Source organism: Platichthys flesus, chromosome 6 (assembly GCF_949316205.1).
Source record: "Platichthys flesus chromosome 6, fPlaFle2.1, whole genome shotgun sequence".
Classification (NCBI taxonomy): Eukaryota; Metazoa; Chordata; class Actinopteri; order Pleuronectiformes; family Pleuronectidae; genus Platichthys; species Platichthys flesus.
The window spans coordinates 11,207,811-11,231,791 of NC_084950.1; the positions used below are offsets into that span (position 1 = coordinate 11,207,811).

General features: G+C 42.0%; 2 protein-coding genes across 3 annotated transcripts in view; one reads left to right on the plus strand and one right to left on the minus strand.

The window, feature by feature from the left end:
* The first annotated feature begins 18,095 nt into the window (after nucleotides 1–18,095).
* LOC133955450 (leptin-like) lies at nucleotides 18,096–20,044 on the plus strand. 2 transcript variants are annotated; one of them, XM_062390297.1, is made up of 3 exons: nucleotides 18,096–18,176; nucleotides 18,678–18,882; nucleotides 19,119–20,044. In XM_062390297.1, exons 2-3 carry the CDS (start codon nucleotides 18,733–18,735, stop codon nucleotides 19,437–19,439), a joined length of 471 nt encoding a protein of 156 aa, XP_062246281.1. In that variant the 5' UTR covers nucleotides 18,096–18,176; nucleotides 18,678–18,732; the 3' UTR covers nucleotides 19,440–20,044. The 2 variants fall into 2 exon arrangements, with proteins under 2 accessions (XP_062246281.1, XP_062246279.1); XM_062390295.1 differs by lacking the exon at nucleotides 18,096–18,176 and adding an exon at nucleotides 18,195–18,599.
* Nucleotides 20,045–20,231: 187 nt separating this feature from the next.
* rbm28 (RNA binding motif protein 28) overlaps nucleotides 20,232–23,981 on the minus strand; it is a gene marked incomplete in the record, with an annotated part of 5,014 nt that continues 1,264 nt past the window's right edge. The window contains 10 exon segments of the mRNA XM_062390294.1: nucleotides 20,232–20,725; nucleotides 21,267–21,393; nucleotides 21,834–21,972; nucleotides 22,231–22,354; nucleotides 22,448–22,522; nucleotides 22,617–22,766; nucleotides 22,946–23,104; nucleotides 23,218–23,282; nucleotides 23,600–23,735; nucleotides 23,850–23,923. Coding sequence (XP_062246278.1) covers nucleotides 20,591–20,725; nucleotides 21,267–21,393; nucleotides 21,834–21,972; nucleotides 22,231–22,354; nucleotides 22,448–22,522; nucleotides 22,617–22,766; nucleotides 22,946–23,104; nucleotides 23,218–23,282; nucleotides 23,600–23,735; nucleotides 23,850–23,923 — 1,184 coding nt within the window.

Here is a 23,981-nt window from a genome sequence, read left to right on the forward strand (position 1 = left end):
AGCACACATATAAATAAAATCAGTTGAAGAAAGAATTGTCTTGCTTTGGTTTCAGACTCCTTGTGTTGTTCATGCTGACTCACTGCAATCATCCAAGTCAGATAATCAAGATCAGGGTACTTGTGCGTTTCCTCGTGCACCGTGAGTTCAAATGTCTGCTCACAAGTTGTAAGGTAACAAACAAGTCAGGGTTAATGCGAGATAATGAAGTAACGAGGGGAAGACAAGGTAGAGAACATGTGAGTGAAAGTGTGTGCATGTCATGTGTTGGCTCGGTCAAGCCCCTGTAGTGAGCCACAGGACAACGAGATGCCCTCTATACATTGTAGTCATTAATCAGCCGATCATTATTGAGCTTTGCAGGATTTACACACACACACAAACACATGCACATAGACACGAATAGCTACTTGAGCCTTTCATGTACATGCACACGCATGTCATGTGCACCACCACACCACATGGTTCAGTTCCGTTTCCACCTCCTAGTTCTGACCGCCCCAATAAGACCCTCCTTAAATCCGTCAAACACTTTAAGCCAGTCAGCGTGTGTGGCAGGAAACAAAGATTTCTAAAAAATTCTAGATTTCAGTATATCTGATCACCAGACCACCTTGGCTGTTGAGCGCCTCTTCAGCTGACCTTGAACACCTCATGAATCTTGTTCCTGGGGAAATAAAAGCCAGAAACCCAACAAGTGTCACTGTTAAAACATGCACCGCTTCCCCTTTAGTCGATTAGCATGCTGCATATTTAGCACTTGGAAATTACCATTTAATATTTCTCATTTTAGTGTCAGCTGTCAAGGCTGCAGGTGTTCTCGATCACATGCGTCCATTTTTCTTGTGCACGTGTGCGAGTGTGGCCAGAACACATCATTACGCACCACCTGTTGGGGCAAGAGGTAGCAATGTGCAGCCTGTCACGCGTTACGCCGTTTTGGCCAAAGAGAATGGATCTAAAATGAAAACGAACATTTCTGGGACAGTCCATCATCCTGGGATAAAGCGCTTGCAAATTACTCAGCGTATGAATGATCCCACCGAGCGGCTTCGCATTCATGAGGGTACTGTCACATTCTGCAGCTCTTTCCCTTTCCTCCTCAAGGACAGAGTCATATTTATCCTTTAAGCGTATAGTTTCAGGAAGGAGAGCGTCACAGCCCATTCTGTCTTGCCTCGATGCATTCCTAACCCTATATCCAATCCTCCAAGCTAAATATTACCATCGATCAACCACCCAGATACGTCTGTCCCCGCTGTCTTAGGAAAGGTGTCACAAACAGCCTTCTCTCATTCGTGTGGCAAGAAATCTCTCTGTTCCATACAAGACTGGGATTTATAACTATTCCCAGTCTGTCAACATCTTCTCCTCCTCCCCTTCCACATACTTTATAAACCATTGCCATCTGTATCAGTTTGGAACGAGGAGGCTTCAGTACCCAGTGATCCACTGTGCCCAGTCTAAATCTGTGTCCAGCATGTTGGTCCCAGTGAGTGTCTCGGCGCGTGCACATACGCGTGTGCGCACACTTCGGTGGGTGTCTGGGCCGTTGCAGTGCCAGTCGTGCAGGCGCGAAGGGCTGTATCTCTGCTGCCTCACGCAGGACAGAGGTCGCTACTGCAGGCGGGCTGCTGTCCTCCATCACATCTAACGCATGTAGAATGAATCAGTTCTGTTGTGTCCTTCCCCGTCCCTCAGGTGGCCTGATAACAGTGGTAGGACTCCAGCTGCTTCTTCACTTATACGTGCGCCATGCATGGACAGACAGAGTAGAGAAGCAACCATGTGTGCCTAGCCGCCCCTCACTTACAAACACTCACACAATCACAAACACAGACACAGAAACACACACACACACGCACACGCACAAAGCAACCCAGCAGTCACCTGGCTGGGACTGCCTGGAGAGAAAATGTCAGTGTTATCCTCTCATTCTCCACCTTCCCAGCAGGGAGTCTGAGGGATGTGGGAGTGTGTGAATGTGTGTGTGGTCTAGGTATTACTCATGTTCAGAGGACGTTAATCTGCTACCCTTAACGTAAGAAATGCATATTTGATGTAAAGACGTGTGTAAATGTTTGGGAACTGATATGTTTAGATTAAGGGAAAGTTTACCAAAGTAGTAGTTATGGTAAATGTTAGACTAAGTCACTAGTAAATGAGTAAGTCAGTGAATTGTCCTCTGAAGTCATGGAATAAAGAAAGAAAGGTTGTTACAATCGCATGAAGCAGCAAATGGAAAAGATTTATATCAGATATTATGTGTTTGGCCATGAGAGTATCAACTTTTGAATGGACATAAAACTATCTAGAAACCATGAGTGTAAACCATGAACAAAAAAGAAGAATGGTTCGCTGATAAAATGTTAACGGCACAAGGTCTTGCACATAAACTCTCTTGGAGAGGAACCAAGTAACGGTGCGTGTACATATAGGAGACATGCAGAGCCATGATCAAGCTTAATATTCTGCTGCCCATGGTGCAAGTGAGGATCTGACAGCAGAGGGCGAGCTTTGTAACCCTGTATTCATCAGTGTGAGTCCATTTTTGTTTTAAATTGATTTTAGATCAGCAAAGATGCATTCATAAAATCTGCAAGGATGGTGTTATGAATAAACTACAGGGCTCCAGCACAATGACTGCAAAGGTTGATACTAGAGGTAGTTTAGTGGTTAGAGTCATTCAACATGTTAAACTGTGACATCTTGTTAGGCAATCATCTATGGCTGCCAGTTTGAATATATATCCCAGTTTAAGGTTCTCACCATTTTTTATTTCAGAGATTTGTTTCCCTCCATGCATTAGGGTGGGTTTCCCTCCTTTTTACGATTCCGGCACATTACTCTGTAAATCATCACTTTCCAAATAAATGTCGTTGTCTGTGATGGACTACAGAACATAAACAAATTTAATGACACTTGTCTTGAACCCATTTTCAAAGCTTTTGGAAAATCAATGGCCACAGAACACATTGCTCTATCCCCGCACTGCCCTCCATTTTAAAGTGAGGGAGGGTTAAAAGTGGCAGAGATAATCCTTTACTGCACTGGAAACTCTAACTACAACATTTTACGTCATTCAAAACTGATGGGCAATTATTTCTCAGCCTTGCAACTCGAAATGGGACCTGTCCCTCACAGACTTGAGTATATATACTGTATATGATGTGAAGTATTGATAGGAGTGTCACAAAAACCAAAGCCGGGACCAAATAAGTGCAAATATTACATCTTCCCATAAACACAGGGAGGTTTCTGGGGAGCAATACTGCTGACAGATGTCTTCAAGAAAAAATTGCTCATATAGAGTTTTCCTTCTATTAATATGTGGGGGCATATTCTCAATAGATTTTCAGCAAAAACAAACAAACACTGTTGATAGAATATCAATCTCCTTCTTCTTTCTCCAGTGACTGTCCTTTGGGTATTCCAGCAACGCTTGCTGTTTTGTTTGTTCACTTTTGTTTTTTGGGCCAGCATGCCATCATCCATCATACTACAAGGCAGAATATAAAATCATTTGATCCGCTGCTTGACAAAGAGCTTCATTCTTTTTCCTCTGAATGATGCAACTTTATCAATATTTGTGAGACAGTGGGACACTGAATGCTTATGCAAGTGATGATGTATTATGTCCCGGTAATTCTGCTGAGAAGTGGATTGCGTCCCCTCGGTGTCTCCTTTTTTCCTCTCCTATGCAGCCGGTAGGAAATGCAGATCGTTCAGCTAGAATTCAGAGGCTGGATATAAACATCGACTGCCGCTTCCTCTCTGTTTTACCATCCTGTAGCTCGAGACTGGTAATTACTGGAATGATCCCGTTAGAAGTCCACGATCTGCACCAGTCAATAGCTTTCCTGCTAATTCACTCCCCAAACAGTCAACCCATTTAGACTCCTCTCTCAAGCTAATTAATGCAACTTGGCTCCGATGTACATTCTCCTACTCTGACCCGGTCATTGCTGCTTCACAGGTTTGGTCATCTGCATCACACTAAAGAACAGCTTTACTTTGAAAAACACATCTGACCATAGATTGTATATCAAAGGGAAAATTAAGAAATTCATTTCAACATAAAACGAAAATATATTCACGCGTCAGAAGCTTGTGTTAAATCTCAATTCCAGTATGCTAACAATGATAATGGTAACATGCTGCTTTAAAAAGGCATATTACCTTGCATACCACTTTAGTGAATGTTAGCATATATTGGCTAATTAGAACTAATAGTCGATTAAAAACTATCATAATATTTGATAGTTTTTCTTGAAATGTATTATAATTTGTCTTCATTGGAACTGTTTGGAGTGAATTTCATTGGACTTCATCCAATCCTGGTCAGGATATTTCACACAAAACAACATGGGGTTACGACAGAAAAGGTCAGGAGAGCCTCTTTAGGCTTCGTCCTCTGGGAACTGTCCATCACGGTCGGAGTTGTGCTATTTCACTAGATAAGTCAAAATGTTCACCTGCCTAGAACGAATCAGGAAAAGTCAGAGGATATCAAAGGTCATTAGGATTCAACCTCACGGTCAAAATACATATCTGCACAAGCCACAGACAGACATTTCCATCCGCAGATCCACGCCGCTGGTTCATATAAAAAACAAGCCCAATCCTTCTCTTGACATTCAGGGGGCGCTACTCAGAGCATTTCAGTGGGTGGCTCGGTTTCCATATCTTACTTGACCACAGGGGCATTTAATTCTTTATAAGGCTCAGTGGCGTTCCCATCTGCAGGAGCATCGGAGAACCGCAGTAGTTACACACGTGCACAAGTATGATACATGAAACAGAATACTACAAGGGACTATAGAATTGTATGGATAATTTAAGACACCTGAATTATACATTAAAGATATATGAATTATATACTGGGCTTTCTACGCATATTCAGCAGAATGTGGTCTTAATTGATGGTGCTGTTAATAAAGCAGGTGGCAGTTGATGCCATATATGTGAGTTGTGGTCTCATATCAATTGATCATTAATCAAATTGACATCAAGTTCATTGTTACATTTCAGGAAGGTTATCGCGTTGTGTCATCAACTTCCCATCATGCCCTGCAGCTTCCTCTGGGACAGCAATGGTAAATGCTGTCAATCAACTTGGAGGATTGCTTGGTTCTATGGGATGTTCTGTTAAATTCATGTATTCAGTATCTCTCATGTAAATCTACTCAATGCTCTTATTTAAGAGTATATATTCAAATCGATTGATTGATTGATCAGTCGATCAGATTGTTTGATTGATAGATTGATTGGTTGGTTGGTCAGATAGATAGATAGATGGATGGATGGATTGATTGATTGATTGATTGGTCTGATGGATTGATGATTGATTGGTCTGATGGCTTGATTGGTCTGATAGGTTGATTGATTGATTGGTTGGTCTGATGGATTGATTGGTCTGATAGGTTGATTGATTGATTGATTGGTCTGCTGGACTGGTTGATTGTTTTTTTAATGATTGATTAATTGGTTGATTTATTGATGATTGATTGATTGATTGATGATTGATGATTGATTGATGGATTGAATACACATTACACTATTAAAGCATACAACTAGACAACTTCCAAAAGTGCATATGAGCAGGTAGAAGCAAATAAATGTGGTTCTCTGATGCAGACAGGAGAAGCTCAAGCACTGAGAGCAGTGAGCGTGTGGTATCTGCAATTATGTGTTTCACCTTCCTGTGTTGGTTTTGTGATTCGTCAGTCACCCTCCCTGCGAGGTTAACAATTGTGGAGAGCGTGTTGTTGCTCTTCAAATCGAGGTTGTGAGTGTTTATGTTAAATGATAAGATGCTTTTATTCCATCTCACGTATGTGTTGGCTAAAACCAAAGGTCCTCGGCTTCCTAATTAAAAATCAATCGCTGATTAGCTCACTTAAAACTGTTCCCTGAATTCTCATTAAAAGTTACGGACTGATCTATGATTGGGCCCAAGTACCAAAACTATTCTGCTGCTGCTGGCTCGATGATGACTTTGAAAGGTGGTTGTTATTACTGACTCCAGTCCTCCAGTCAAAGGTGATGTTGCTCCTTGTGTGTGACATGGTCTTAAAGGATATGATCAAGGGTCACATCACCACTATACCTTGAAATTACTGCTTTTTTATTTGGGTAAATGGAGAACACTAGTGGAAACAACACAGACTTTAGGTGTTTAAAACATGTTTAAACGAATAGAACCTGTTCTTCAGAATCAACATTTAAGAAATCAAATAATCCAGTGAATTAGACCAACGTTCATGTTCTTAGCGTCAGTTCACCCAGTGTTAAAGACAAAATTACAGTTGTAGGTGTTAAGCTATTTGATCCAGATGCTGTTTGGTTTTAATGGTCTGCTCCATGGAACCCTCAACATGCTGTCTGAAATCTATAGGGAGCAATCAAGTGAACAAAACATGCATCACCAAATTCAGCTGTAAAGCCATTTCACCCCCACATCTGATAGAATGACGAGTGTCTCTCTAATTGACCGTACATTGGGGAATGGCGTTTTGAGCTTCAGACATATTGTGTGGGGATGGTATGTGTGTGGTACAGCATGTGCATATCGTGTATACAATCCAGACCCAGCAGATTCCAGCCCTCGCAGACTATCGACGTGTACGACAGCATTACTCTGCTCTTTAATGTCATCGGTGAATGCAAGTCTCTGGCTAATTGAAAATTAGCTAGTCTATGTGTCTCTGCAGTGCCTTTACAGAGCTGTTAAAGAGGCACACACCCTTTAGATGCAGGACTAACATCACAAACCTCCTTGTGTATGCACAGAATGGCTCGCTCTGCTGAAGGAATTGATACGTTTTCGGGCAGAGGGGCTGCACCAGGTGAGGCCGGGGCACTATTATTCTTTGCCAAAAAAAGGAACAGCTGATAAATCAGGAATATGTGCAGATAAAACCACACATAAAGCCCAGAGCAGAGCGCACGTCTCCAGTGGCAGTGATTTACAGCCGGCTGAGCTAAACTGCTTACCGTCAGGAGCTGTAATAGATGCCAGCGTCTGCTCTTAATTTCTGTGGCTGGGGATAGATATTGCTGCTGTTATTTCTTCCCAAGGCGGTTCTGCTGATGTCTCCCAAGGTACCCTACTGTGTTATATTTGAACCATATGGCCGCAAAATGGCGCAATTAAAAAACACAATGAAAGCCTCGGATATTGATCACCAAGAGAGGCAATTTTGGTTTCAATAAGCAACTGTAATATACAGGCCGTGTGCTTTTTCTAATACCGCAGGTCCTGTGATGAGTCCCCACAGATAAAACACTCTGAAGCGCATTAGTAAGAGCTGAGCTGGAAGAATTAAGAGACGACTCTGGGACCGGGTAACTTGGGCTCTCGATTGCACGTACAAATGTGAACATGAGGACAGGAAGCCTTCCTCGCTCTTTCACTATCTTACACACAATTAGCATTTCCTCTGCATGACTGGAAATGAATATAACAAGCTGTCTTCTTGTGTTGGCCCTGAAGGTCTCCGGCTGCTCATATACAGCAGAGATATGAGGACGTGTAATGCTGTAAAGTAAGAGCGCTACCGTGAGGCTTGCATATTTACAAACAGTTATTTACAACTTGAAGGCTTCGTGCTCTGGCAGCTCATCAGAGGAAAAAGGCTTACACAAGCTGCACTATACTTTATGGTTTTGCTGCAAAAGGTCTGCCCAGAGGTGATGGTGCCTGCTCCGGCCACCTGCTGTTCACCGAGCCCACTGCACAGCATCCTGGGGGTCGCCTGTTCTCCAGTGGTTCAGTTTCCTCGCTGCTCTAGTGTGATCTGCAGATGTTTACTTGTCCGAGGAAATCCAACGCTCATCTGTCGGAAGGAGATGGATGATCGGAAACAAAAGGTCAGACACAGAGGAGCGACGGAGGAAGCAGATGTCTTTCCAAGCAACAAATGGCCCAACACCAGTGTAACACCAAGAGGAAGATGCTTCTGCACCTCGGCTGCTTCCAAGATGATGCAACTGGATTTTCCGCTATGTGCAGGTCTCTTAAATAACCAGTAGATGGCATCAGCAGTCTAAGATTAACAGCAGTGGTCACAATACCCACTGTGAACGCAGACTACCATTATAGCTGCTAGATTAAAAATAACCATTGTAAATACTGATCTTTTATTAAATCATGTGCTGGAACAAGGGAATTTGCCTGCTTGTAATATGAGAATTGTTGAGGGTGTTATTATGATGATTATTGTTGTAGTTATTAAAATTATTATTATTATTATTGCAGCTGTGTTGATGTTTTATAATTTGAAGTAAGGAGTAGAACCATGTCAGTATTGTGTGTACGTACCAATGCATTAATGGTGGCACTGAAACCCATCAGAAAGCTGCACATGTCCGTGGGATCTGTCTCAAGACGGAGATGGATCAGAAAGCCAATTGAATGAATAGAAACCACACAACAACGAATCCTCCAGGTTGCAACACATGTGTGAGGTGTTGTGTCACGATGCAGCACCTCTGCCCTGCAGGTGAGCAACGCTTTGGCTTCAAGGGACCAACTGGAGGCTGCGGGGAAATCAGCCTCTTTATGTCAAACATGTGCAAGCCTCTGTGTTGATGGCAATGAATGAATGCATGAATGAATGGATGGATGGATGGATGGATGGATGGATGAATGAAAGCTCCAGGCCTCTGTCCTCTGTGGCCTGTTTGATGGTGGTTAACTAGGTTTAGGGTCTTGCCTCCCCTTCCACACCCCCATCACCGCCTGCTGGGCTGTATGACCGCTCTTTGGCTATTTTTATCCCCGCGGTGCTGTTTCTGCTTCCCCGCCAGCAGAGATGGAGAGAGGAGAGAGGAGAGAGGAGAGAGCAGAGGTGCGGGCGTCTCTCATCGCACCCACCTCTCTATTTCTCTCTCTCCATCTCTCTCTCTCTTTCCAAAAATAGCCGTGAGTCGTGATCAGCTCGTCCTTGAGAGAGAGAGGGAGAGAGCGGGCTGTAGTATTGCTGAGAATCAGAGGAGGGGTTATGGATTGATACAAATAGTCACCCCCGCCAAGCCAACCCCGGCGCAGGCTGAATTAATGTGTTGCTATTTTTGGGAGCCCCGTGTTTCCAGGGGAGACCTAATGACGCAATGACGTCAATGCGGGTCAATCGCAGACTGGAGGAATTGAGTGGCTTCCATTTGGGGCTTTTGCAGTATTTCCTACAGAAAGGATGGAAACGAGAACAAAATGGAAGTAATATTTCCTGCAGCGAGCTAAAACAGAGACATTGGCATCGAGCACAGAGGTGAATTGAAAACGCAGAAGTGAACATCATCCCGGTGGCATCACGTCTCCTCAGCCCTCGAGCCTCAGCGGCAGTAAAGGGAGGTGTGTATGTATGGATGCTTTCTTTCCTCTCTCTCTCCTCCTCATCCACAGATCATCTGAGGGATAAAACCTGCCAGAGCCGTGCGGAACATTATTTTCGAGAACGTTGCTGTTTGTTCTTGTGTGTATGTATGTGTGTGTGTGTGTATGTGTGTGTGTGTTGTGATTTTCTCCCTGCGTAACGCAATGTGTTGTCTATCTCGCCGCCTTCAGCCACATGTGGTTCTATTCTGCTGTTTTATTTGCATGTTCTCTTTCTTTGCTTTCCTCCCAAGGGCTTTTACGCAAACCCGACCTGTTCCAAGCGCTCGCGTCGAGACGCGCAGAGGTAACGAGCCCCTTCATCTCCCTCATCTCACATTCACCATTTACTCCTTGTGTGATTTGTCTTTTTTAACATCATTGCGTCCGTGTGTCCGATTTGTAAATGTGCTGATTGAGGATTTGCACGGTGCCGAGAGGAGCACCGGTTATTTCAGCTGAGAGGATCGTGCGCGTCATGGTTGCTCGCAGCTCGGCGACCCTGCTTGACGCGCACAGCCAACACGTTACTGGAGACGCGTTGGGGGGAGATTTTCTCTTTTGTCTTTCTCCCGAACTTTGAAAAAAAAAGAACTGCTGTGGATCGCCTTCTCCTCTTGACAGTGAAAGTTCAAGGTGTTTTGGTGAAGTGTTCTGTGCGCATTATTATCACCCCCCCCCCCCCCCCCCCCCCCACTGGTGGCAAAGCGCATCCACGATTAGAGGAGGATTTAGTAAGTAGTGCCAGGTGACGTGGGTTTTATTAATACAGGCAGGATGGATTGTCAGTGCAACCCCCCCACCCCCCTGTGCTGAAAGAAAAACCCCAAGAGACATGCATGCTGCAAACACAGCGAGGACATGCATGCTCCTGCTTGGACACACACACACATGCTGTAGGACACGGTCAGACAGACACACACACTCACACACATGCACGGTGTCGTGAGAGGAGGTGGAGGGGGGGGGGGGGGGGGTAGGGCGTTTACCGGCAGGGCTGGTGTGAAGCTTTCAGAACCATGGACAGCTCAACGTGAACATCATGGTCTCCTCTGGTGTTGGATGCCCCATCAATGTCTAATGAGTATAACAGCACTTCATCAGACACAGAACTTTCACTGTTCAAAGATCATAAAACTAATTTATGTTGTACCTTCTGATCATTTGTTACCGCGCGTGACATGTTTTACCTTTTCCTGCAGCCATCGTGTTTTCTCCAGCTGTGTGATATGACGTCAACTGACCACTATTTGGGTAATAGGTGTACTAACAGGAATATATTTGTACCAAGTTAATACTGATTTGTATGATATTTAGCTGTATAAATATTTCCTTTGAATATTTGTGTTAATGCACCATCTCCCCTTTACACCAACTTGTGCTGTGCTGCAAGTGTGTGTCCACGTTGAACGTCCCATCACATGAGATCCACATGTTCCCCCTCTTGGCTTTTTCCTGAATATAAATAAATGCACAGCTTAATTTATGATAGCCTATGAATTCTCGCTTTTGGATTTTGTCCTCTTGTTGCAAAATTAACAGTTTTTCGTTCTTATCTTCTTTTAGAAAAGCACACATGGCTCCAGTGGGACATTTTAGTGTTGACCAATCCAGTTTCATTTCAATTCCCTTTGTTCACAAAATAATAAAATGTCTGAATGTCTAATGCCTTTTTAAAATGTGTATTGTGGCAGTTGACATTACACACCATGGTCACTGACTGGCTTTCTGAAGTGTCAGGTGTACTGAGTGTGTGTAAAATAAAATGAGTTCGGGAGCTGCGTAGAAACAATAATTCCACAAATCAATAATCTATAATTCCTTGCTAACTTATGGTTATTTGTGAGTAGATAGACTTGAGGATGATACATTAGTAGTTGGGAATTGATGTACTGCACAGTTCCCAATGACGTGTTTAATTTAATCTTTCATCAAGGCTTTGCTGTAATTTGGTCAATCTGTGATCATCAGTACTCACAGAGTATCAGTCTATGATTATTCATGACCGATGTATTCTCTCTATGAAGTCACAATCACATAATCATTCAAAGTCACAGTGGAATCACAGTCAAGGAAGCATTTAAAGTGTAATTTCTATATTTCAAACATGGTGTTTCCTCTCATCTAAACTTAAAGAATAAGTCCTCATATTGTAGCATTATAAACATATTTTGGAATAAAAGATTTCATTTTAGTGAAATAGAGTCTGAACATGAACAGTGATGTATTTGTTATCAGAATGGACAAAGTGTTACTTAACTGACGACAATGAAAGGGATTTAAAGCATTTTCAGTGTTTCCACAACCCGAATGGAGTTTAAAAAAAAAACTATACAACGCTGTCAGTGACCATTATCCTTTCTTCTTCTGTTTTCTCTGAGGTCATACGTAGTGAAATTTATAAGAACTGAGGTCGCACTGTAATCAATGCATTCTACCTGTAGTACCATTTTCCATCTTATTTTAATTTTAGTGAACATTTAGTGACAATAGAATCAAACTGTTAGATTAGATAAAAGAGAGCATTCTGATTCATGCTGTACAGGTGTCATCTGAGGCATTTAGGTCCAGTTGATGTATAAAGTAAATATGAAATCTAAATGAAGATTTGTAGTTGTGTGTCATTTTGTGTTTGATTTACATCCAGAGTCATATATCTGTAACTGTGTGTTCCAGATGCTGCCGTGTATGGTCGTGGCCGTGAATTCAACTGAGCAGTGTTGTTCTTTTCAGGTCTTTTTGCGGTCTGGGCTTGCTGTCAAATGACTATCCAGGAAGCCCTTACCCCAAAAAGCATCTGCAAGGGACCCTGACGTCAAGGAATAGTCACATCAAATTCTCTCTTGACATGAGCTCAATTTAAAAACTCTGATCACTGATGAACCCTCGGTCCATCAATACACCCATTTGAGTGTGTGTCTTTGGTGTCCGGTGACTTTTGGACATCGACAAGCAGAGACAAAGAACCAACAACCAACGCAAAAACTGTGTTTGTGCTCGAAGTAGGCATTTTGGCAACACATGTATTTTGGTGTGACACACAACAAAAACTGTGTCAAACAAGAAAAAGGAAATCCTACCTGTTCTCAAAGCAGTGGCTCCTTATTCGGTCCTCAGTACACACACCACCACCACTGGTTTCACTGATTTAAACTTTATTTGAGATATAAAACGTCCTCTGAGTTATTTTGACTGAACGACAACAGCTGTCTGCCTCTGTCCCGAGGATATGTGAAGCATCACATATTTATATCCACAAGGTGGCAGCATTGCTCAGGTTTTTGTCTACCACAGGACATTTGACTTCTACTTCCACATACGCAACTCCAAATCCATGGACACCGTTATGGTGATAACAATGGATTTCATCATATTGATATCAACTTTCTTTGACTCTTGGATCTAATAATGTATTGTGACCCAGTTGTAACATGTCTTTAATTAACTCATGGTTGTATAAAAGATGTTTAAGAGGTTTTAAGAATCCAGACATATAAAATGTGTCCGTACAGTGAATGTGAAGCTGTTGTCTCTGCCAGTACTTTACAAGCATGATGACGGAAGTGAAATTAGCTCATGTGAATTTCCAATCTTAATAATAAACTTTATCATGAAACAGTTGTCATTTCCCCTTTATTGCTCATTTCTGCAACATTCCTGTGCTTCTGTAAGACTTGTGCAAGGTGGGGCAAGTCCTATGACATTGTTTGGCTCCTGCTATTTCTAGGTGATGCAATATTTCTGCCAGTAAAACATGCACACACACACCCACACACACTAACACATTTTTAAATGAGTCTGCACCCACAGAAATCCCAAACTTTAGGAAATAAAACCAGGTTTCTGTTTGTGTTTAGACTCTTGTTCTGGTGTTTGATCCACTTTCACAACAGGAGTGATCACTCTATAGCTGCCTGAAGTGGATGAATAGACTCACTCACACTTTTTCTAGGAGACCCCCCCCCCCCCAAAAAAAAATGTTTCTTATTTCTTACTACCTTCATGAACAAAGTTATGATTTCACCTTTTGTTGGTTGTTTTGATTGTTTGTAACCAAAATGACACAAAAACTGATTTCCAAAAAATTGCAGTATGGGGCGTCCTATAGCATGTTTGCTTTATTTTGAGGGAGTAATGCATATGTTTGAATAGAAGAGGCATGATTAAGGGACTAGTGTATTCAAAAGTGGTTTCATACAGGGACGGAGGTATGCCCTCTACTGGGTACCATTCTAACAGGCTGTTTGACTTTCACTGAGCGGAACAGACATTTTCATGTTCATCAGGGGGACAATGTGTCTTTAACCTGCAATGTGACCTTAAGGCAAGTCAGTCGTTGTCCAGTAACTGACTAAATCAGCTGGGAAAAGTGTGATGAGGAAACCTGTACTGCAAACACATCTGACTGTAACAGCGGACACAATTTAATATTCTTTTCTCTTGGAAAACATACAGAGGCTCTCCCTTTTTTTGAAGAGGTGGTCAAAATGTTCAAGTCTCCTTTTTGAACTCCTTTCTCATCATCTGCAGTTTACGAGAAAGCGTTGTGTCATCACCTTTGCCTGGTTTCCGTTTATCATCACTGAGGTTTAATAATCACTCGTCCAGTCGGAGCTCAGCAGCTGCCTCTTCAAAAACTTCACTCTGAGGTGTTTCACCGGAGAGGAAGCTTCCTTCAAAAGGAGGATTTGTTTCTCTCACTCATGTCAGTGGACCTCCTGCTCAGCCGTGAGTCAGCTCAATCTGAGGAACAGAAAGAGGGAAGGCTCTTAAACCTGCTGTCGGGTGATGACCTCATCGGCCGTAAACCTGCAGCTCACACGACCCTGTGGGGAGGAGAGTTAGTCTGGGGATAGACGCTGGAGCACATGGACATGCACATGGAGAACAAGCAGTCTACTGAATAAGGCCTCTTCGACATGAAGCACCTTTCCTACATTGAACTTTTGCTGTAGGTTTGACTCTTGTAAGGTCACTGAAATATCACGTGGCAAAACCTGGATTCACTTACTGATGGACAGTAGTTCCAATATATTTTGTTGACTCTGTAGTTTAAAAAAAAAGATTTAACATGATTGCTTTGTGAGTTACTTTTTGACATATGAACAAGAGGAACAGAAACTTGTTGCATGTTTAGTTTAGTTAGAAAACATTAAATCATATATTATCCAACTTATCTAATACACTGCTCATCTGTATGATCTGGTCTCACATCACACGCTACTTTCATACCACTTGGCCTGTAGTGTTTGTATTTCTTCCAATTTTAATACCTATCCAATAAGGTCCGAGGTTTTTATTGTCGCATTAACTGAATCATTTTAAGTTGTCTGTCGTGTTTAATAGTTAATTCTCTGCTTTTTAGTTTTGTTTAATGCAAATAGTCAGCACACAGGCCTGTAGAATGTTATATTTTAGTTATTTGTTGTTCTGTAGAGACTGGGCACAGGGTGATTTTATATATACAGTTGCCCGGGAGGTTTAATAGTTGTTTTTTTGACCGACGCAAGAAAGACAGCAGACACCATTGCCTTTTTGATAAACGTAGAGATAAACGACACACAACATGACAATTGCCTGGACAACGGACGAAGATTCACTCCTCAGGTGATTCAGTGGCTTTTTTGATTTTGAGTTCAAGTTTAGATTTTTATTCTTTTGCTTTTACTAAACAGGTTTGAGGACAATTTACCTCCACAATAAAGATTCACAGTCATGTTTGTTGTCATGGCAATGTTGCTCAAGAAGGGCTGAATGGAGTCCAACAGGATCAAAATACAACATTTCACATGTATGGGGGGGGGGGGGGACGAGACACCGTCCTGCAGGGCTGCACGTCCAGGATCACTGAATACAAATTCCCGTCATTCCTGTGACTCATCCAGGCAGGAGCTGCTGAGCGGAATTCCTGGTTTCAGCGCTACATCTGGACAAGTAACCCGAGGCTGTTCAGGGCCTATGAACATGGCCCAACCAGTGCTGTAGTGCTAAGGTCTGTATGTTACCCTGCGTCATTCACCGCTGAAGTAATCCCATCCCTTCTCCGGACCTTAAAGGGTCAGTGGATACGACACAAAGGGGATTCAAATGTGTGAAAGTGTGAATAGTTTGATTGAAGACGTGCACAAACGACTTATGAGGATGTGACTCACATGCTCCCATAAGTCATGTGGTACAGAGTCCTCATGAATTATTGATGAAGCGTTGCAGCGTCCTTCTGCCACATTCCAGGGGGGGTGCAATCGGACTGATTCTCTGTGACGTGAGAGGCATTAACACAAACTAAAACACTCCCAGTGGTTGTTTAGAATGTGTGTGCAAAGAACTGATCGTAAAAAATATTTAATTTATTTCACTTCAATTCAATTTTAATTGTATAGGCCCAAATCATAACATGCATTATCTCAAGGCATTCTATATAGCAAGGTTGAGACGTAGAAAATCGTGGAGAAGCCCAACAGTTCTCACAAAGAGCAAGCACTCAGCAGGAAACCATGAAATTGAAAACTCCACAGAAACCACAGATCCATCGGAAAATTACCAATAAATTGTTTGCTGTTGTGCAGTGGACATAAATAGCACTAAATATGCATAGCACTTTGTGGTTGCATTCAATTATAGCAATGACTTCATCAAGAAAGACCGCTACAATATCTTTAAATCTTTCCACTGCACTAAGACGTCACATACTGGCTGACGAGAAAAATCCTGATTCCAAAATAGTTTCATCAACAAGCAGCCTTTATTCTTCCCAGATGTCAGCTGTGTTGCCGGCGAGAAACGTCTTCCTGAGCAACTCTGAAGAAACTTTGAACAACATTGGGAAAGTTTCCACCCAATCATATTACACAGTTCATTCTGTCACGCTTTACTTTCATGAATAATAAACTATTCCCGTTGAGCCTACAAGCCGGACATGGTCCCCCATCTACTTTATCCTTCCCCGAAATATGTCCTGTTGCGTTTCTTTTTCCCAACAGTTTTCAGATCCGATCACGTCTGTTAGCTCTGCTCAAAGTATGGCAGTGACCATGTGGTAATCGTTTCATGTGACTCCTGCATCTGTGTGTGTGTGTGTGTGTGTGCATGTGCGATGTCAGCAGATTAGTGCATGTGCATGTTTAACAGCAAAGTGAGTTTACTGTAAGTTACCTTGAGAGAAAAAGTGAAATTACCATCACAGTCCTGTTTTGTTCCCTGAAGACCTCCCTTTGACACACACACACACACTCACACACACACACACACACACACACACACACACACACACACACACACACACACACACACACACACACACACACACACACACACACACACACACACACACACACACACACACACACACACACACACACTCACACACACACACACACACACACACACACTTCGCTCTTGGACTCTCTGACCTCTATTTACTTCAGAGAAACAGAAAATTGCTCAGCACAGCCCCTCCCCTCCTTCTCCGTGGAGCAACAACACAAATCTGTTTCCAAAAATAACCACTCAGTGTGAAAAATACATTGATTTCCAAGAAGAGCAGTTAATAACTGCATATAAGGAAATAAAGCTAAAACAACTCCAAAGTTAAGGAAACGCGTGTTGGTAATTAAAAGCACATGGCGTTTATTGCATGCCATGATGTGACAATGCTATCGTTCATCACTGGAGGACTAACAGCTCTATTCCTCCGAATTTTGATGTGTGATGACGCAGTCATAGGGAAGTGAAACAAACTGTTGAAACAAAACTTCTTTGAAAACGAATCCCAAGACTGAAAAGATCATGTTATGCTCCAGTGGTGGATTCTGTATAATAGTGTCCATCAATGGTTGGTGCACATTCACAGTACACAATCATTTGTATTTATCTATCAATCTACCTGTCTGTCTGTCTGTCTGTCTGTCCATCTCTCTATCTGTCTATCCTTCATCATATCATAATCTGTATCTATTAATCAATTAAACTCTTTTGTAGTACACCATAATAGGTAATAGGCTATCTATCAATCTATCTATCTATCTATCTATCTATCTATCTATCTATCTATCTATCTAACTATCTATCTATCTATCTAACTATCTATCTATCTATCTATCTATCTATCTATCTATCTATCGATCTATCTATCTATCCCCAATCGAACCAACAATTACAGTTAAAAGTTGGTCAAATGAAACATAAGAAGATAAAAATACCTCCAGGTGCAGCTAATTTACATAATAAACACGATAAGAGAGGATGTTTATCTTTTGCTGTGTTCAAACATATTGTGACCCCAGTAACGTTATGCAATGTTCGGAGGGAGCAGTAAAGACAAGTGTGTACAGGATATGACATATAAGGTAATACTGACAGTTCGTTCAGCGCAGAAGTTTCCTTTTGCAGCCACAAAATTCGAAATACTATTGTTACTCCTGCCTCTAATGAATCAGTAAAGACAGGAAAATAAAAAGATGTGGTGCAATTCCGGACTTGGTAAATCAACTTAACAAAGATGTTTTTGAAATGTCATTGAAAACACATCATCCCCCGGTGTTCCAGAGAAGTTGGGTAGCAATTATGGGACAATCACACGCTTTCTTTATCAGCTGTGTGCACGAGCGCTTTTTTCTCGTGTAGAGTCACTAGGGGATTCTGGGGGGTAAAAGACGGGGAGAGGTAAGTGAGGGGGTGGATGGTGGGGGGGGGGGGGGGGGGGTTGTTCAGAGAGAGGTGAGTAAGAGATGAGTCAACAGCCCTCCACTATAAGATGTCCTGATGGAGCCCAACAGTGGCATACGAGCAGCCACCAGCCAAGGTAAGGTCAACTCTCCTCTTCCACCGCTCTGACTTTCAGCTCTTTCATCTTTGTTTGTTTAAACTTTGCTTTTACTCGTAAAAGACACCAGGTGTCCTTTTTTACAGATGTTGCTGTTAGTCATTGATTGTGAGTCTTGTCGTCACAAGTTTTTGTGAGCTTTCTCTTCCGCTCTCTTCACAAAGCCTGTGGCAGAGATTTGAGAAAATAATAATAATCCGGGGACGTTTGGGGATTAAAGTGTCAGGAAACTCAGTGATCTTTGTTCCAGTCACACAGCCAGACATTCACAGGTGTCACCATCACAAACATTTGCTGCCACTATCAAACATGTTGACTACATCACTGGAAAGAAGCGTGTGTACAAACAGAGGACTTTCTGACATGAAATCATAGATGCCATTTCAGTGAGATGACACAAGGGTGAAAGTTACCAAAACATGAAATGGCAAAGTAACCTGCATCATCTCTGATTATGACCGATTCCATTTTTTATTCCAGGAAAAAACCAGAGTTATCCTGAATCCTCCACATCCCCAAAGATACAGCCTACAGCATGGACTACACTCTGGCCCTCCTGTTTTCCCTGCTGCAAGTTTTAAGCGTGTGTTCTGCCGCTCCTGTGAAGACGGAGGTAGAGATGATGAAGTCCAGAGTTAAGTGGATGGCAGAGCAGCTGGTTGACAGGCTGGACAAGGACTTCAAGGTAAGACTTGTAGTTATATTTATGATTTATTTTTATTTTATTTCTACTTTACTTGTTATTAGTTGTACATAGTTTATACGTTTGATTGTAAGCAATGGGCCAGATTTCAATGAAACTTGGTGGATCAGGGAAAAACCCATTCAATATTTGACATTCTTGAACATTGCACGATATGGAGTCATGCAACATTTTTATTGATTTGAAATGACTGACTCATGCACTCTGTCGTTCTGCAGTACCCGGCCAGCCTGACACCTGCGGACCACCTGAATGGAGCATCCTCCATAGTGACGGTCCTGGATGGTTTCAACAGCCGGATCTCGGACACCTTTCACAGGGTCCCCCGGGTCAAAGCTGAAATCTCCTCATTGACGGGTTACGTGGATCAGTGGAGGAGGGGGCACTGCAGCGAGTGGCGGCCGAACCCCCCGATGCCCGAGACGAGGCTGCAGAGTCCGAAAGAGTTCATTCACACAGCGAGCATCGAGGCTCTGATGAGAGTGAAGGAGTTTCTGAATCTGCTGCTGAGGAACCTGGATCAACTGGAGACTTGTTGAAAGACAGACATGAGGACCAATATATATTTAAGTCGGCATCAGGGATGTCGCTCGTGGCCATATTTAACTTTTGCAATGTGTTTTGAAGGAAATTTCTTCTTGGACATGCACTTATTTTTATACATATGTATTTATTTATCTACTTTACTTTTAAATATACATTTTGTACCAAATATTGTACCAAATATTGTCTTTTTCATGAGCGTGTCTGCAGCACGGGAATGTTTGTATGTAAACATATCCTGAGCACGTTTTGCACACTGACACTTCAGCTGCTCATGGGTTTGTATTACATTAACTGTTGCATCAACAAAATAGGAATCTACACATTAGCTCAGTCCTGAAGTTGACTCAGCACTGTGAGGAGGAGGCATCACACCGAGCAGTGATGTCAGCCATCGGGGAAAGTTGCCAAGAACAACAGGTGTGTTTGTATGAGAACAGGAAGGGTAAAGGGCAACCTCGACCTCAGTGCAATATCATGTTATTTAAATCCATAGATTGACATTTTGTATATTTTTGTACAGTTGACAGTATTTTTTTTTAACTATTGAGTTTTAAATATGAATAAATTGTTTGAAAAAAGTTTGTTCATACAGTGTGTGGTTGTTTTGTAGTGAGATGAGATGAGGGAGAGGAGACAAGTGCAAAAAGACATGTAGGCCAGGGTCAGTCGTGGGTGTTCTGGGGTCACGAGTGGGAAGTGTATATCCACAGCGGCTTATGATTAACTTCTGACTTAAACTATCATTCAAAAATAGTGACTGTCACTAGGAACCGACACATCCAGAATCATGCAACAAATCTGGATTTAATGCAAAAAAAGCAATAAAACACACATCCGGGTGGTTTTGTACATTTTCTTAAAAAACACTTGTAGACAAAGAGAAACGCCATCTTTGTATAATTCTGTTTGTTTCAGTGGAAAAATGCAACAACATGAACTTGTACTACAGACGTGCAGGAGCAGGGTGACTGAAGTTAGGTGACGGTTCAGTTTAACACATGAGAAACCGGTCGAGCCGACACAAAACGAATGTATGAAGAACCATTGCATTTACTTTAAATGGTAGATGTTAAATGTAGATTCAAAAAGGCATCTTTTAAGAGTCAAGGAAATTTCTCTCTCACTCACACACACATACACATAATTAACTATTAAACCACTTGTTTCTTTTGTTGTTGCTGTTCTTGTCACTGTTGCCGATCAGCTTCTTCTTGTACTGCTCCACCAGGCTGTCGAAGCGGTCCCCGTCCCTCTTGATAGACTTCTTACCTGCTTTAATCTTGTGGAAAAAAAACAAAATGAAGAGGGTGTTAAGATAAATCCACAGGGCAACTCTGGTTAGGTGTCACCAAACTGACAAGCTAGAATTCTGATACATCTGCATCTGCCACAGTGATCTGTTACCAAACTGATTGTTCCACTTTTAGAATGTCAGAAACCTAAATCCTTTAAATTGTTCTTAAAGATCTCTTAGACTTTAATCATATATATTTGGCCATATTATATTTTTCAAATTAAGAATAAGTTAATGATCATATGTCATCCAGTCGATTGTAATACACGTTTGTACAGAGGCAGTTGTATTGTACTGATAAACTTTTCTAAATCTACCAAGCAGACTTCCAGCAACAGCCAGTGTTAAGGCTGATTGCATTTGGTTTTGGCAACGTTCTTGTTCTTGGTGCAAGCCAAGTCTCAGGGGCTTGAAAATTAAAACAGACAAGCCAATGTTTTTAAATTGTTTCAAATAAATCAGGGCTTCACTGATTGAACACGACACCAGGTTACGAATAAGCAAGAACAGCAGAATATGTAAAAACCTGGCTTCTGGACTGCATGGGCTTCTCCATTTGTCTTTGAGGCTCTTTTCTTTGAGGCTCTTTTCTGGTGGAATTAGGTTTCACTTTCTTGGGTGGTGGGCCTTGCTTCTTTCCTTTATCACGCAGTCTGTAAAAAAAGATAAAAACAGGCAAGATTGGTTACACATGAGGGGAAAGATGTGTTGGCATTTGTGGTTATTGCAATAAAAAAGATCTAGATGTTGAATTAGTATTATTATTAGCAATGAAACTGCATAATGTAAATTGACAGGTTAACTAAACACATGAGGGAAAAACATCCACCACTGTAATGTCAAAGCAAGCAATGCATGAAATTCTTTCAAGTTGCAGAGACCCAGCAGGTCACTTTTTCCTTTGGTTACACAATAACTAATTATGTTGAGGTAAGAGAAGATAGCTCCTGTGATTTTTTTGACAAACAAATTTTGTTAGTGGTATATCCTTAAATCTTTATTAATCCTGCTGTGAAGATCGATCGGCTGATGCACAGCAGATAGGTAAGAAGCTTTTAAAAAACAGGATACAAGTAGGCAATATAATCTCCACCTGATCTTAGGTCCCCGATGAGAAGGTAAATGCAGGACCATCTTTCGTTTCTTTCCATTCTCCAGAGAAACGTGTTCCACCTCAGGTTTGGTCTGGAAACCGGAGAAGAGTTTGTCTTTCTTCTGGTTTCGAGGTGGAGCTGATGAACAAAGGACAAACAGTGGACAGAGAGAATAAAAAAAGATGTAAGAGGGACACAAATGGTAACGGCACATACGAAAATGCCTTGCGTGCCATTTCAATTCAGTGCTACAGCTGGTTAAAAGGTAACATGGTTTCTCCTCAGCGCTATGTGCTGTTCTGTATCTGTCTTGTGACAGAATATGGTTTTTTACTTTTCTACATGGTTAATATAAGCATGGTGAACCACAAGTATAAAGTCATAATCCTTTCATACCGCTCTCCTTTCCTCCCAGCTCTGATGACGACTGTGGTTTACTTCCTCCTGTCCTCGGGCCTTGCCCACCAGCGGCTATCTGAGGTTTAGCTCCTCCTTGATTGGGTCGATTTTGGGTAGACTGCTGCAAAAACATACACACATCATTATTTTCCATAAAATGTTTGTTTAAACACACATTCTAAGATGAGGATATAACTCTAATTTAAAGACAAACCTTGTTCTTTTGTTGTCGCATTTCCTTCATTTTAAGTTTCCTTGAATCCTCCAGGGAGAACTCAACAACAGGTCTCTACAGACCAAGAAAAGAAAGTACATTTCAAAAAGCTGCCTTTAAACACACTAATATTAATTTGACCACTTAAGTTGTCCAGAGTAAAGTGTACCTTGTGAGACCCAAAGATATCAGGGTTGTTGTTGAGGTACCGGAGTGTTTTGAGAGCATATTCATGTTCCTGGAACTGGACGAAGCCGTAACCTAATGACTGTCCCATCGCCTTACCCTTCTCGGGCTTCCTATCATACATCACCCGACACTGAGAGGAGAAACAGGACGTCAACACACACGTGAATATACATGAAAACAACACCCCCTACTGGGCAGACAGAATAACTCTATAGCTGCCACATCCACAAAAAATTTCCAGGAGTGTTTTACGGAGTTGCAATAAAAAAAAAAAATTGTATTGTATTGTGCTTATATAAATAAATGTACCTCTGGGATGCGCACTCCCTTCCCACCCTTTATGGCTTCAAGGCAGAGCTCTCTGAGTTTTTTATCGTCGACCGACTTGGGCAGGTTATGGATACACAGACGATTCTTCGATACAAACACACCGATGTCCCGAAGCTTGGTTCTCTTTATTTCTTCAAACTAGGAGAGGAGACAAAGAGAAAAATATGAGTCGATTCAGGGCTGAATATAAGTACAAAAAAAAAATCATTCTCAAAATGGAAAGGGTTAATGTTGAAGAAATATAAACTCACTCTGGTTCTTTTGATCATGTCCGCTTCAGGCACACCCTCTGCAGCCTTGGTTCCAGCTCTGATCACTGGTTGTTGAAGTCAGAAGAAGAGAACAGAGTAAGACATGGAACTGATCTAGAATCACCTCAGCAAAGGAGTGTGACAACTAAACCGATCTAATAGTTCAATGTGCACCTCTCACAAGTCAGAAATGGCTCGGCTGACTTTGCATCTCACTTGGAGATATACCCCTTCATGGTTTTTAATGTAGAAGTCCATGAAGCTAACTTCAAATCAGCACGAAGAAATACATAAATAAATAACTCCAAGAGGAAACCGTTAGAAGGAAAAATGCCCTGAGAAAACAGGAGGAGAAACAGGAGGACGAAATGGATTTACTCACATCCCTCTCTGGCCAGGTACAGGTTCCTGGTGCCTGTTTCTACTTTCACTTTATCGACCTTCAGTTTGGAAGCATCCTCTCTGGTCACTGCTGCCACAATCAACAGCTTTCTGCCGTCCACACGCACACCGCCATTCTGCATCAAACAACAAAGTGTTGGAGCAAGTCAGCAACATTCACATAACAGATGATGCCATAACATACAATAAAAAAGGTATGGAGAATATTTAGGGTTGGTTTTTCAGATTACCTCAGCCTGATCTTCTGATGCAGCTATGCACCTGTCTGCACACTCTTTATTCTTAAACTGAGCAAATGCACAACCTGGCAAAACAAAACAAAACAAAACAAAACAAAATGAGCCAATCAGCAACTAGAGAGG

What these genes read in the sequence shown, in the direction of transcription:
- LOC133955450 (XM_062390297.1), top strand. Translation starts at nt 18,733, where the DNA reads ATGGACTACACTCTGGCCCTCCTGTTTTCCCTGCTGCAAGTTTTAAGC. An exon ending in GGCTGGACAAGGACTTCAAG is followed by an intron (nt 18,883 to 19,118) that starts GTAAGACTTGTA and finishes GTCGTTCTGCAG; the next exon opens with TACCCGGCCAGCCTGACACC.